At 39.1% G+C, this 15,869-nt stretch overlaps 1 protein-coding gene across 1 annotated transcript; it reads left to right on the top strand.

The window, feature by feature from the left end:
* Positions 1-13,888: 13,888 nt before the first annotated feature.
* On the top strand, positions 13,889-14,827 carry LOC118804983 (olfactory receptor 6N2-like). The gene has a single exon (XM_036565576.1). It carries the CDS (start codon positions 13,889-13,891, stop codon positions 14,825-14,827), a length of 939 nt encoding a protein of 312 aa, XP_036421469.1.
* The last annotated feature ends 1,042 nt before the right edge of the window (positions 14,828-15,869 follow it).

Below are 15,869 nucleotides of genomic sequence, written 5' to 3'. Positions count from 1 at the left end.
TAGGCTTAGAATGTGAACTTTAGCATGACTATCAGGACTAAACTCAACAGTCTTGTCAAAGTTGCAAGTAAAATCATTGGGGCATGGTAAACCCAGCTTTCTAATATATATGACAAACAGGTTCTAAGGAAAGCTAGTGCCATCTTGGCCTGTCCAGCTCACCCATTGCTACCAGAGTTTGAATTACTTCCAAAAAGTTGTACCTGTGCCCTGCGATGGAATGGCGACCTGTCCAGGGTGTATCCTGCCTTCCGTCCAATGACAGCTGGGATAGGCTCCAGCACCCCACCGCAACCCAGAAGGATAAGCGGTTTAGATGATGTATGTATGTATGTATGTTGTACCTGTGTAAGGGCCCAGCCTGTGCCGCTGGCCGCCAGCAGAGGGCGATGGTGGCAATATGCCATAAGTTCAGGGAACTCCAATTCCAAGAAAGCCCTCAGGCTGATTAGGCCCAACCAGGCACACCTATGGGCTCCTCTACTTAAGGCTGTGGCAAACAGCAGCCCTTTGTCACACCTTTGTAGAGGGGTGACTGGTACGGTACTTAGCCGAGGTGGGTATTTAAACGAAACGGAAAGGAAAAAGAAAAGGAAAGAAAAGATGGCTGGAAAAAACAAAAGAGAGAATTTGCCCCAAAACTACTTAAAAACCAAAAGAAAGCTTGAGCAACAAACAACTCCAAACCATACACAAGGTGTTTGCTCCACTAAGAGCAAACAGGTGAAACAAAGTCTGCCTTCCTCTCATAATCACAGAGGAAGTAATTTTTGTCTTCTGATTATCTTTTATTTCACCTTTCTAGTTCAGCTTTTGTTTGAGCACGCTCAAGCACCCATTTGTTGGTGTTCCCGTTATCGCTTCCTGGTGGTCCAGTGGTAACTCCTCGGACCACTGATCAAGACATCGGCAGTTCAAGCCTGGCTAACCTCAACTCCACTGTGCACAATCATCAAATTCACACTCCATTGCCTCAATAAATTAATTTAAGACATGTTCTCACAGGTTTTCCCCTTTGCACCTGGGTCTGCCTCCCTGCCATCCCGTAAGAACCTGCTGGAAGAACCAAGCATAATAAGGCATTTCTGTTTCAGTACCTTGTTGAATCAAAGCAATTACTCATTTGCATATTAACCCTGTACATACCTTAGGTTGTAAAATAGGACTTTTTTTTTGTGAGAGTAGGGGGTGATGTTATGTATGTGTGGTGTTGTCTTAAATGTTGTGTAGAATGCAAAGTTAACTACCTAACTTTACCTACTTGCTAAAAGTAGTGAATGATATCAGAACAGGTCTTGACAGAAATAAGCCTTCAGTTCTGGTGCTACTTGAAGGCCGTCTTTGATACTGTGGACCCTTAGATTTTTTTAGATATATCAAATGAGCATGTTGGCCTGTCTAGAATTGTTTTCAACAATTTTGCCTTTTGCCTCAATGATACTGGTGTTGGACAGAGTGCTGGGTGAGGGGTGTTAGGGAATTGTGCCATTCTTTTACTCATGATTTTTATTACTGCAAAATGGTCAGAGTGAATAAACATTAACTCATCCTGTCCTTTGGGTGCACCAACAGAAATGCAGCAATGACAGCAAGGTAAAGCTTGAGGGGTTTAGTGTAGTTGCAAATCTTCAGGGATGGAAATGGATCCTTGTAGTAAAAGGAGATGTCTTTCCTTACATGGAGAGATTAAGGACCTTGGCTGTTATGAGGAGATGTTCAAGTAGACCTTTGTCCCTGAATTGGGATGGACATTGTGGGCAGGTGGAGCGACTATGAGCTTTACCACAGTAGAGGTAAACATTAAGCAATTTGCATGAGAAGACAAAGCAACTTGCTTAGTTGAAGTAATAGATCATCTGGACATTGAGGTAGAGCAGGGGCCACCTTTGCACAGCAAGGTCACAAGTGTGTTAACCTCAGCATGGCCCAATGACATGGCCAGTGGCAGGTACTGTTTACTTTCATGTGAAGGCAGAGAGAGATAGGGGCAAAGGGGATGTGATTCTCTTTTAAAACCTTATGAAGCTTGACCATAGTCTGTTCAGAGATGGAAAGGAAGTAGTATTTGGAGACTGAAGTGCGCTGAAGCCATGGGAAGCCAGAGAGGGCCAGCAGTTGTGCTAGGACCCTCTGTGTGCTAGGCAAGGGTGGAAACAGCAGGAACAGGCTCTAAAAGAGACAGAGGTTACTGGAGCGGCAAAAACTGTAATGACAGAGGTAGTATGAATCATACACGTTCTGTCAAACGAGTGATTTATGACCCCCCACACTGAGTGATTTATGACCCATGATTTATGACCCCCTATGATTAACAAGATGTCTGTGTACCCACCACCACCCCCCAAAAGATTTGTGACAGGATGAGTTGAGGTGTCAGAAGTGGGTGTGAGCAATGTATATATGGTTTTAAGCACTTCTTCTCCTTCTCCTTCTTCTTCTTCTTCTTCTTCTTCTTCTTCTTCCTCCTCCTCCTCACTGGTGGTTTGCATGACTAATGCTGAAAATATCTATCACAAGTGTAAATCAGATGCCTCTCAGAGTTTCTACAGCAACACCTAATGCTAGTTTCTGTGGTTCTGTTGCCAACCGAACTTTTGCTCCGAGGAAGAAGCGATATTGTAACGCGTTTAGATATAGGTCTTGTGAACACTTAAGTGGTGTTAAGGTTAACCTCTTTGATTCCCTGGCTTATGACGTTTCTGGGGAGGGTCAGGCAGAATCACCGCCTACCCCTAGCGTGTGTTAAAAGGGGTAACATCCATACCCTGGCATACAATGACAAGACAGTCTCCAGCATTGAAGTCAACATGTTCTGGGTTCCAACGGTTTTCTTCCAGCAGGCCACCCTGGCACTAAAGGACTTGTGTGGTATAAAAAGACTGAGAGATTTGTTGAAGATTACCGGGTGCCAGACTCTGACATTGATTATACACAGCCCATCACAGGTTGCTTAGGCATGAACTACGGCTATGATGAACCAGTAGTAACTAACATGAAACCAGACAACATTTTGTTGGACCATTTCAGCAACGATGCCAACACAGACGGAGATGCAGCATGCAACAGCAACCCAACACATTGGACAATTACAGTTTAGATCAGTTGTGCGAAGATTATGCATGTGCAAATATGACTTTCCGACAACCGCCATTTTTTTTTCAGCAGTGTCAACAAATGGGGCTGTATCTAGACATCAGACAGGGTCAACAGGCATGGAAGGTGGTGAAATGCTTGTCGAGGCTCCTGAATGCAAAACTACATCCACACCACCCGATGATGTGGATGGTCAAATATGTGCTACAGGCTTAAAACTCAAAAAGTCTGCTGTCGTTTTAATCTTACAACATATGAAGAGAAGTGAACCACCCCAGTCAACTTCGACATTCATGTCTGTTTAAGCCAGATATCTTTGAAAAGTACTATGACGACATAACACAGACATTGTTCATGCCTTTATGTATAGATTCTAACAAGTCAACCTATGTGTCTATGGGTAAGATCCTGTCTCTTATGCCTAAGAGTAATGATACAGCAAAAATCAGTCACATACTTCGCCTATTTACATACATATTAGACATTTGTATGACAAAACTTTCAACAAAGAAACCAATTAATGTTTGTAAAGTGATAAACATTTGTTGAATATTTGGTTGAGAGAAATGTAGATGAAAAAATAAGTCGAGTTTGGAAGTTGCTAAAGCATTTGCATCCATACTAACTGAAGGTAGAGTGCCTCAAAAGTTGCAGACAGACAGGGGTAAAGAGTTTTTCAACAAACAATTTCCAAACCTGATGGCAAAAAACAAAATTACGCATTTTGCTACAGGTAGTGAACTAAAGGCTAGCATCATAGCCTTTAGTTCACTCTAAAAACATGTATGTGGAGATATTTAACAGCTATAAATTCCAAAAGGTATATTGATGTTTTACAAGACATAATATGTGGGTACAACAACTGTTATCATAGGAGTATAAAAATGAAGCCTGTTGATGTTCATTTTCTTTGGTTACTTGTTGTTGTTGTTGTTGTTGTTGTTGTTGTTGTTGTTGGCCGGGACACACTGGAAACTGTTTTCTCCTCAGGACTCTTTTATCTGGACACTGCAGGGCATACGGATGAAACAAACCCCGCTAGGAACAACAGCGGCTTGGCAAAGAGGACCACATTTACAAATGCTAGTAATGTGGTTGAACTGTTGAGTCCAATTCATAGTGATGCATTTTTTCAGGAGAAATTGATGCTTAATGGTGTTGATATAAAAATTCGGATGACACATATTAAGGATGAATTCTGCCTAATGTGGATGATGCGTTAGCTTAAAGTAAACATTCTCTCAGCATCTTTATTTGTAATTCATAATATATTTATTATTTATAGTATTTATAATATCCAGCTAAACCGCATCAACCCGATTTCCATTCTGGTTCTGCCGTATGTGAATTTTATCAGTTAGCTCTTGCATCTGAAAGGCATCTGAAAAACCAAGCATTACCTATTGACAGGTCAGATTTCCTACAGAGGTATACACTGTATGCATTTAATCTTATGCCTGATGAAGAATGCAGTCAACATGTGTCTTCGGTAAAATTGGGTAATATGAGACTGGAGGCATGTTTCAGACAACCCCTTCCATACACCATAAATTTGATTTGTGTATGCTGTTTTTGACAGTATTATTGAAGTGCTTAACCGAAGACAAGTTTTAGTGGATTTCTACTAATGAACACTTTAGAGCTGACTGCCCTCATGGACAAAGTGGCTGTTAACACACATTTTCTTGGTGTGTTAGCATGTGACCAATTACCCAATAAATGTCCTAAGGAAATGACCAACAATGGTCATTATTAATACACATAAATCTTCCCAGAGAACACTGGCTTGCCGTCTACATAAGTGAAGATCGTCGAGGGTGTTTTATTTTGACATTTTTGGAAATGGACCAGACTATGACGTTTCCAAAAATTATTAGCGACTTTCTTAAACATCGTGCATAACACAATGGTACTCAACCGGACAAGTACAATATTTTACATCAACCACTTGTGGACAACACTGTTGTTGTTTTTTTTATTTATTTATTTTTTACACCACATGGCTAATGGGTGCAATTATGAAGATGTAATGTCTAAATATAGTTTTGATTTAATAAATGACAAGGTTTCAAAATTTGTATCCATGTATTTGTAAGAACAGGTTTAAATGTGTGCAGCATGTTCAAACAGGACAAATGTTTAATTTGTGCCTCTGTGTAATGTATGGTTGATAAATAAAAACAAACAAACCATTTAAACTAAGTTATTCACATTTACAAATGTGTAACACCAGTAAACATTAGATGACAGTTTTCAAACAATGTGAAACAAATATTTACATAGCCATGATAAACAATATACATGTATGTGCATAAATATATATAGCAAAATAAACAAAGCCAACATTAGAAATCTAACCATTTACTTCTGTCTATAGTAGGTGAGATAAACATGGGGGATTCAGCACTGCTAGCGGGTGATTTGTGAAACGTCTTTCACAGGAGTAGCATAATCATCAGACTTTTTTTTTTTTTATTTTTAAACAATTTTTCTATCTGACATGCTTGTTTGGTATGGTAGAAAGTGGTATATTTAAAACAGCAAAGGCCTCTAGAAACTCGGCCCACCCCAGAGGTCTACGATCGTCGCTAGCCCTGTGCGGTGCTGTGATACTTTTCACCAAGTCCAGAATATGTGACCCAGCAATTGGTTGTCCATTTAAAACAAATTCTCCTGATTCATTCCAAGAAGACACGTCTTTTGACTTAGACATTTTATCTAAAACATACTCAACGTTCCTCTTGTTTCGAGAGGGTACATTTCTGAGAACATCATTGATTACATCATTTTTGTCGTCGGTCTGAACATATGTTTCCCTATTATTAACATTATCTGTCGTTGGTAATGACATTGTGAAAGTGTTGGCCTCCATATCACCCTGTTTAGCAATGGTTAAATATCTTTGCAAAACAACGGCGTACAGCTTGGCCTTCTCATGGGCATCAAGATCATTCCTGCTCAAAATATTTCATATAGACATGTCCAAGTCATTTTCTACAACTTATCTGATAGACTCCCGTGGATTATCGCTCTTTAACTTATCCAACTGGTGTTGAGGTACCAAAAACATTTTTCAGCATACTGCCATATCTTTTCAATTTATTTGGCAGTTATCAAACTTGTTATAAATGGTAGCGCAACACTCAACAATGTAAGAAGAAAACCCCCTCCTTTCTGATTAATAGCTTTCTTCTTTCATGATGCACCAACCTTTTTATCTGCAAAAAATTTTATTTCAGACTTCTTCTTCTTTAACATGCAAATTACGTCGGTGTGAGAGGTATAGTCCCATTAAGCACATTGAAAGCTATTTCACACAGAGTTACGATGAGGTCATTAGACGCTGCAAAATAACACGTCTCTGCGCAGGCTTGGCTTTAAATAGATGTTTAAGAAGTGTCAGGTTACTATATAGTCTGTCTGACATATTAACCTATGTGCATTTCTTCTGAATGTAAACAGGTCTGTGTGAAAGCAGATCCGTTCTGAGATGAAATTCTTCAGGAGTTCTTTGCTTTATAATCAATCATGAGGAACACTCCATGAAAAACTTTGTATTACCGGGGTACATCTGTCTACCTAACACACTGACCTGATTGTTGTCTCTAGGATTTTAAGATAATGAGGTCATTTGTGTTCAAACTAATAGATTTTCCTTGGAAAAACAAATTTTGTATTTAGGTAAATGGCACTTAAGTTTCGATGGTGTACATACTGTGTAAATACCTTTTCTACCTCAGCATTATTGCTAGCATCTTTCATAACATCAAAAATCAACGGTAGAAGTGTGTCATCATTTAATGTTGTTGGTATCCCTTGAACAAAATGATTGTTTCTTATTTTTAGCATTTCGTCATGAAGTGGCTGCCAGCAATCATAAATGTACACTGTTTTCAATTTTCTTTGAAATCAGCTCATTAGTACGTTCAATCAACTGTTTTTTACAAAATGTTTTTCCAGAATTTGATGGACCACTTATTACACATGAAAAAGGATGTTGTAATCTAAAATCAAACCTGTCAACCTCTAGCACCCCGTGATAGTCATGGACATCTTTAGTACCCATAAGGAAGTGTTGAAAAGTAAGACAACAAGACCTGCTTGTTGTATACAACTTTAAAGCGTTTCACCACTGACTTGTTTTTCAATGTGAGGTTCTTTTTATTTCTCATGATCCCGTCTGCACAAGCCAGTATGTGTGGACTAGTATTGCGATTTACCACGTAAATATATGAATTAGTATTAACCCCTCAACAACTAACACAGACAAAACTATAACACAACTGCTGACTTACCAAGAGGATTCTCATAATCTGACATATTTGCAGATTCTGTAACAACAGAAATGTATACATTATGTAGATGAACATCAACAACTACAAATAATGAAAAAATAAATAAAAAAACAATGACAAAAACGTACCAAGTTGAGATAATCCCTCAATGCTTCTAATAGCAAAGATTGTTTCAAGGTCAGATGCACCTAGACCAAGAAAGTCCTTTAAGCAAAAATTTGCAACACTGTTTGAAATACTTGCAAATTTACTTACAAGAAATTTGGGCAAAGTCTGTAGAACACACACTTACCAAGAACGTAGGCCATGTTGCTTCCAATTGACAGGTTGCTGGTGAAATTGTGTTACTTTGGTTGGCTATATATGCCATTTTCTCAAGACACACCCATGCCATAGCATATTGCAATCCTTTGTGTTTGATTGGCCCGTGCTGATAGGCGTGATTACCGCATCATCACCACACAATCCCACCCCCACCTTAAAATTTAAATCCACAATCTGAAATTAAACCTTTTAAAATGCCTTACATTAAACATTTTGAGATCACCCACTACCAATGTTTCCAGACGGTTAGCCTAATGATACAGGAAACTTGCTCACACCAAACAATTTTGTGAAAGCTATCAACACATGGCTAGAGACACACTGTCACACCTTTGTACACACAGCAGGGGGCGGGGGAAGTGACCCCACCAAAGACAGGACACTGACACCTCAACTCATCCTGTCACAAATCTTTTAGGGGGTGGTGGTGGGGACACAGACATCTTGTTAATCATATTGGCCTGTCAATCATAAGGGGTCATAAATCATGGGTCATAAATCACTCGTTTGACAGAACGTGTATGATTTGTACTATTTAAGTCTCCAAACAGGACATGCAGAAACATAGGAGAAAGGTGTTGACTGCCAGTGAAAATGTCCATGTTTTTTAATCTATAAATTATAATATATATTATATATAAATTATAATATAAAATAATGTATACATTTCTATTTATACATACTGTTTACCTGAAGATCAAATACGGATATGATCACAAATGTTAAAAGAACATTTCATGGGGTGTACTTACTTTTTCACATGACCAAGTTTTTCGGATTGGTGTGGTATGTGTTTAAGTGGCATGTTATGACATTTCTGAGCTACAAAATCAAGAGTGGTCATGTTCTAAGGATTAGTTATGTTACCGACCACCATATGAGAGGTTAATGCTTGACACGGAGCCTAGTTACACTTCATGCATCATGGGTTGATTGGATAATTCTTTGATGGTGAAGATGACAAGCTAAATGCAACCAGGACATGTTTCAAATGGAATTTCTATCTGATTGCTCACATACTTAAGGGGGAGATACATTGGAGAAACAGTTGGTCTGAGTAGTAGATCTGTTATTGCAAGCCACACATTCTTTTCTCCTCATCAGTATTGTTCATGGAATTTGTATTGTATCTGCAACCAATCACATACATCTTCAGATATTTGACACAGATATTTGATGCAGAAGCTCTTTTTTTGTGTGTGTGTTTCTCACCCTATCTCACTATGGCAGTGGGGGCATGGTCAGGCACTGTCTCTGAGGTGGAGGGTTGTTTGGCTGAGGAGATGGGCTGAGGAGTAGGGAGAGACAGTTAAGAGAGAAGAACCAAGGCAGCAGAGAAACCTGATGTCTGAACTACAAGCTTAGCCTAAATGATGAGATTAACAACAGATTCTTGATTTTGTTACTGATGAGAGCCGTACGCTCCAAGTCTAGTATTTTTCATTTCATTGTGAGTAACGTAATAAAATGTCTCTGTGCCTTTGCAATTGCCTCCACCATATTCCCTCCTCATTCACTGAGTATCACAGTGGTGCTGTAACCCAGGCAGCTACAATGGAAGCGTCTCCACTGGCTGAGGTCATTAAAACCCTCTCTTAGATCCAGCAGAGCCAAGACCTGCTTCAGGTCTTTGAGGAACAGCAGAACCATTTCGAGGCCCTGGTGAAAAGACAGGAGGAGGACTGGAAATTGGAGCAAGCAGAGCTTGCTGCATGATACCTGCCAGGGTGGTGGTTAGTCCTCATCGTACCCATGCTCTGATTTTGGGGACCAATTGGCCACAATTAAAGGGGTTAGTAAAAGAACTAATGAAGGATGGGTGCTGTAGTGAAGTGTGTGACTTGTGCTGCTTCATAGTGAAAGGATCTTCTGGGTTTGTCCCGTTCTGTTCTAGGGCTGGAGTTGCCGGGAGGTGGGGACTCAGGTAGCAGAACCAATCCCGACAGGGCAGCTGTGCTCCAGGGCTCTGCCTTTTGGGTTCCCCTAGGGGGGATTTCCCTCTGGAGCAGTCACATGACAGCACACTGAAGCATGTCTTTGATCAAGTGAGAATAATTCATGGTCAGAGGCTCAAACTGGAGCTTGTGCTGCAATTCTTGAATAATGAAGGATAAATTGTATAGAGTGACACAGAACACTCAAACAGAAGAAATCATAACTTGGTTTGTGATTCTGAAGAGCCATAGGTAAATGCTTTTTCATGCAGCTCATAATAATTCTGTGGCATGCCATCTGGGGCAGGATAAAACACTAAATCAGTAGATAGCATGATTTTATTGTATGAGCATTTTGCAGTGATGTACACAAGTGGTGCACATCTTGCCGTGAATGTCAACTAGTTAACCCATTGGCAATCCCAAAAGAGCCATTGTGCCTCTTCCCTTAATCATGATTTCTTTCAAAAGAATTGGTGTAGACCTCATTGGCCATTAGACCGCAGTGCACAAGGGTACTGCTTTGTATTAGTCTTAGTGAACTATGTAACTCAATACCCAATAGTGGTGCCTTTCACACATCATTTCAGCATACAGTGTTGCAGAGGCACTCTTTCACATTGTATCCCAAGTTGGAATCCCAAAAAAGATTCTAACACCACCTTTGTCATGCACATCATGTGAGGTGTACGATTTACTGGATATTAAATCAATTCATACCAGTGTTTTACCATCCACATACAGATGCATTGGTAAAATGATTTAATCAGACCCTGATTCATAATTTCGTGCATGAGGATGCCAGAAACTCAGATAAGTGGCAAGAACACCTGTTTGCTGTGTGAGAGGTCCTGCAAGCCTCCTTTTGTGAGGAGGCACCTTTAAATAGCAAAAATGAAATTCACTAGATTCTTGTTATGGGAGAAAAACTCCATGTACTTGGTCAGAGCTCAAGAACGACAGAGCCACACATACAACGGAGAGAAAGTCCTCATTTTGCTTTACATGTTGAGCTCAAAATTACTCACCAAGTGGCAAGGACCCTTTGAGGCCACACAACAAATTAGAGAGGTCGACAATGAGGTGAAACAGTCTGACAAAGGCAAGTCACTACAGATTTACCACCTCAACCTCTTTAAACTGTGGACAGAGGCAGTCCCTGTTGCTCTGGCAACAGCTATCCTAGAGAGAGCTGAGTTGGGACTGGAGGTTCCCAAAACACTCAAACACACTCTGGTTCCATGTGGTAACCAGCTCTTACCGTCCCAGATAAGAAGTCACTAGGTTGCAAACTGAGTGTTTTTACCTCTGCTAGTCCGAACCAACCTCATAGAGCACCACATTGAGACCCCTTCAGGGGTAAACCAGAAAAACTCTTGTACATGTCTTGTTAGTTAACAGGTTTTGCTCTTGACCAACTTCAACTCAAAAATAAAGGTAGTCTTCATTGAGAACAAAAACAACAGGAGTAAAAAGGTAAATATGCATTTACAAGGAGATCCCCATCACTGGCCTCCATGACCAGATTAGTCTCTTTCCTCTATATTGCAACTTTTATGTTGTATCTTTTGTGCTACATACTACATTCACTCCCGTCTAACCTTACTCTACAATTATTAATCTTATCCTGACCAGCTGTAGTGGAGCACCACTATAAACACTGGGAAGGGGGGAATGTACAAAATAAAGCAAACATTGCAACCTAACAAGCTTTACGCCCATGCCAAATGGCAAATAAATGCCAAAACGGCAGACAAATGACAAACAGCATTTAAACACTAAAATACCTGACAAATGCCAAAGTGGCAGATAAACACCACAATAGAAAAAAAACACAAAAAGGAGATAAATGGCAACCTGCAGACAAACACCCTCTTATTCTTTCCCTCTTGACCTTCCAGTGCTAACTCATGTCATACTTATTTCTGAATTTAAATAAAACCTAAATTAGACAGAAGGCCAATACATCATGGAAACACAGGTCCTGGAATTGCTTGTCCTTTAGAACCAGACCTTTGATCCAGGTTTTTGAGGCAGACTTTCAGACCAGGCTTTGTAACTGGGCTTTATATCTGGGTTTTCAAACTGGGCTTTCTGGTAACCTGGTGGGAACACCAAAAGCTGTTGGATAATTTTCATTTTAAGATTTAAATTCAGAAACATATGAAACACTCATTCGTCATTTCTCCAAAAACTAAGAAGAAAAAAAATGTACTTCAAAAATAAAGTGGATTTAAAAAAACTTAAAAGTTCATTCAAAAACATACTTATTCTAAGTTCTTTTCTTTCTTTAACTTAAAGCCAGTAAATGACATAAGTGTTTAGGGATTGTTGGTGGTGGTCGTTTAAGCATTATGTAGATGTTAGGTGGTTGCTATGGTATTCCAAGTGGATGCTAAGCTGTTGCTAGGTAGTTGCTTTGGTGACCCGGTGGTAGCCAAGTTGTTGCAAGGCGACTGCTATAGTACGCAGGTGGTTGCTAATGTGTAGCTAATTGTTTGCTATTGTACACCAGGTGGTTGGTAAGGTGCTGCTAATTATTTGCTATGGCTCACCAGGTGGTTGCTAAGGTGTTGCTAGGCAGTTGCTATGGTACACCTGGTGGTTGCCGAGGTCTTGCTAAGTGATTGCCATGGTTTCCCAGGTGGTTGCTAAGGTGCTAACAAGGGGTTACTATGGTATACCAGGAGGTTGCTAAGCTGTTGCTAGGTGGCTGCTATGGTGTCCCTGTTGGTTGCTAAACTGTTGCTATGGTATGAAGTCATTGCTAAGTTGCAATGGTATCCAAGGTGGTTGCGAAAGGTGTTGCTAAGTGGTTGCTATGGTATACCACATTGCAAAACTTTTACTAGGTGGTTGCTAAGGTGTCCCAGTTGGTTGCTAAGCAGTTTCTAGTTGGTATGGTATCCAAGTTGGTTGATACGTTACTGCTAGGTGGTTGATATGGTATGGCAAGTGGTTGCTAAAGTGTTGTTGGGCAGTTGATATGGTATCCTAGATGGTTACTAAGATGTTGCTAACTGGATACTATGGTCTACTAAGTGATAGCTAAGGTGTTCTAGGCAGTTGCTATGCGATCCTAGTTGGTTGCTAAAGTGTTATTAGGCAGTAGCTATGACATCATGGATGTTTTGTTAAGGTGTTGCTAAGGAGTTGCTAAGGTGTTCCAGGTGGTTGTTAAGCTGTTGCTAATTGTTTGTTATGGTACAACAAGTGATTGCAAACATATTGCTAGGCAGTGACCATGGTATTTCATGTAGTTGCTAACATGTTGCTAAGTGGTTACTATGGTTTTCCAGGTGGCTGCTAAGCTGTTATTAGGCAGTTGCTACTATGTCTCAGGTGGTTACTATCTCATATGGTTGCTAAGATGTTAAGTGGCTGCTGTAGTATACCAAGTGGTTCCTTTTGGTGTCCCAGTTTGATGCAAAGCTGTTGCTAGCCTGTTGCTATAGTACACAAAGTGTTACTGTGTGATTTTTGTGGTATGCCAGGTGGTTCTTAAGGTGTTGCTAGGCAGCTGCCATAGTGTACCAGGTAGTTGTTAAGACATTGCTAGGCAGCTGTTATACTATCCTACTTGTTTGCCAAAGTCTTACCATGTGGCTGCTATTGGGTCCCAGGTGGCTGCTAAGCTGTTGGCAGGCAGTTGCTATGGTGTCTCAGCTGATTGCTTATCTGTTGCTAGGTGGTGGCTATGGTATGCTGCATCATTGCTAGTTGCTAGTCAGTTGCTATATCAGGTGATTGCTAAAGTGTTGCTAATTTGTTGTTATGGTGTACCAGGTTGTTGCTAAGACTTTGCTGCGGAGTTGCTGTGGAGTCTCAGGTGGTTGCTAAGGTGTCTATTTGTATGGGTATATGTGTTTTTGGTGTGTGGAGTGTGTGTTGTGTATATGTGTGTATCTGCGTGATTGATGCTAAGAACTGCTCAGAAATGTAATTCACTCAAATACTACAACAGTAGGGGAGGCAGGCTAGATTTACCAAACAGTAAACTAGTCCTGTGAATCACTAAGGAATATGTACCTGTCCAGTGGAGAATATATAAATATAGACACACAAAACTGTTGTCCTCACCACAGCCTGTACAGGTACAGTACCTTCACTATACTTAGTATTTTCACTCTCATGCATGAAGTTTATGATGACTGACTAAAAACATAAAACACTGGTGTGAGCACAACCAGATTACACTGACCAACATGTTTTAGATATTTTTGGGTCACTATATGGACATACATGGATTATTCTACTAATGTTACATATTTATCTTTGGAAGGGCATGTGGAGTTGGAGAAATATAGATATGTTTACTTTGTAATTTGTCTTGTAGTTCTTATACTGATAATTTGTTGTAATGCTGTTGTCATTTCTGTCATTTACACAAACGAACGTCTCCATGAGCCGATGTACATCTTTATTGCTGCTTTACTTTGCAATGCTCTCTTTGGAACAGCTGCCTTTTATCCTAAATTACTGAGTGATTTTCTTTCTGAAACACAAGTTATCTCTCATGGAGCCTGTCTGTTTCAGGCCTTTTGCATTTATACATATGCTGCATCAGAGTTCACACTGTTATCAGCTATGGCCTATGACAGATATTTATCCATATGTAAACCATTACAATATGCAACTCTTTTAAAAATGTCCACTGTTAAAAAGATCTTATTTTTCTGTTGGTTTGTGCCTTCCTGTGAAATTGGTATATCAATAATATTAACATACCGACAGCTGTGTAAATTTAAATTGAACAGAATATACTGTAGTAATTACTCAATTGCTAAATTAAGTTGTGGAGACTTGACTGCTGTGAATACATATGGACTGTCTGCTTTACCAATTGCTGTCTGTCCACCTGTGATGTTTGTTATCTACTCATATGTTAGAATAATTGACATCTGTTTAAAGAACTCAAAAGATTTTAGAAGAAAAGCTCTACAGACCTGCTTCCCACACCTTTTCATTTTCACCACTTTCTCTTGTACTGCATGTTTTGAAGTAATAAATAGCAGATTTGAAGGAAATGTACCTCATTTATTTGCTATGATAATGTCAGCTGAAAATATGGTCATCCCTCCTCTACTTAATCCTATTATATATGGACTGAAACTGCAAGAGATTTGGAATAGGATTAAGAAAATGTTTTGGAAGAGAAAGACTCATATTTTTGCAGATTGAAATTCTTTTTTTTCTTTAGATGAAAAATAATGACGTTTACATATGTACGAAAACTGCAGGAGAATAGGATCAAGAAAATCAATTGGAAAGAAAAGATTTATTCTATTTTTTAGATTTGCTCTGTAAATTCTTTTCACTGTGTATGTTATGAGAGCTTTTCTGTTTTTCAAACACAAAACCTTAGTTGTCATTTTTTTTTGTGCCAAACAGAAAACATATGGTTGTAGCCTGTACATTAGCTTGTATTTTCTTTTAAAATTAACATCAGATTTAAAATACTATGCTGAATGTGTAATCACAGATTGGACTATTTTTATTTTTTTTTAACTCCAGTAGGACAGAGAAGAAGAAACAGCATCAGTAGACAGCAGAGCTTTCTGAACAAAAAGGCCTGCAAGCATCAGAGCATGTTTTGACAATTCATCAAAAGCTCACAGTACATAGAGATTCCTCATCATGAGTTAACTCTTCTTTGTGAAGTCTTATTTCATAAACATCTGAGGAATAGGGAGGTCTTTTTAGTCAGGTAAAATTATAAACAGACTCTTGAATTGACATTTTTCTTTGTGAAATTCAAGGTATATTTGCACTTTGAACATGATGGCCTTTGGTTTGCTTTATATTCCATATATGGTTATGGTCCTTTAAATTAAAGCTAGATTGAAATAAAAAATGTAAAAACACAAACTACCCTAATTATTTTACCTATAATTTTAATAAATTAATAATGTATGTTTGTTTTACATTACTGCTTTAGCTTATACTGTAATGGTGCAGACAATTGTATCTTTCTGCAATTTAATCTTCTTTTTTAATTATATGATATCTCAAAGCTGTTGCCACACTTATTTTGACAAGACACGATTTAATAAAACAGAAAACGTATACATTTTCACTTTGTTAGATGCATAGCTTACTGAATAGGAATCTACTGCACACTTAAGTGAACTTTTATTTTTAGTTTAATGAAACAAATAAAAAATACACTTCTAGAGAAAATAATTCAAAATGAACATGTTTACAGTCATGAAAAGAAAAGTAC

Source organism: Colossoma macropomum, unplaced genomic scaffold, assembly GCF_904425465.1.
Source record: "Colossoma macropomum unplaced genomic scaffold, Colossoma_macropomum, whole genome shotgun sequence".
Lineage (NCBI taxonomy): Eukaryota > Metazoa > Chordata > Actinopteri > Characiformes > Serrasalmidae > Colossoma > Colossoma macropomum.
The sequence above is the reverse complement of the archived record's forward strand: the minus strand, read 5'-3'. Positions and strand labels throughout refer to the sequence as shown.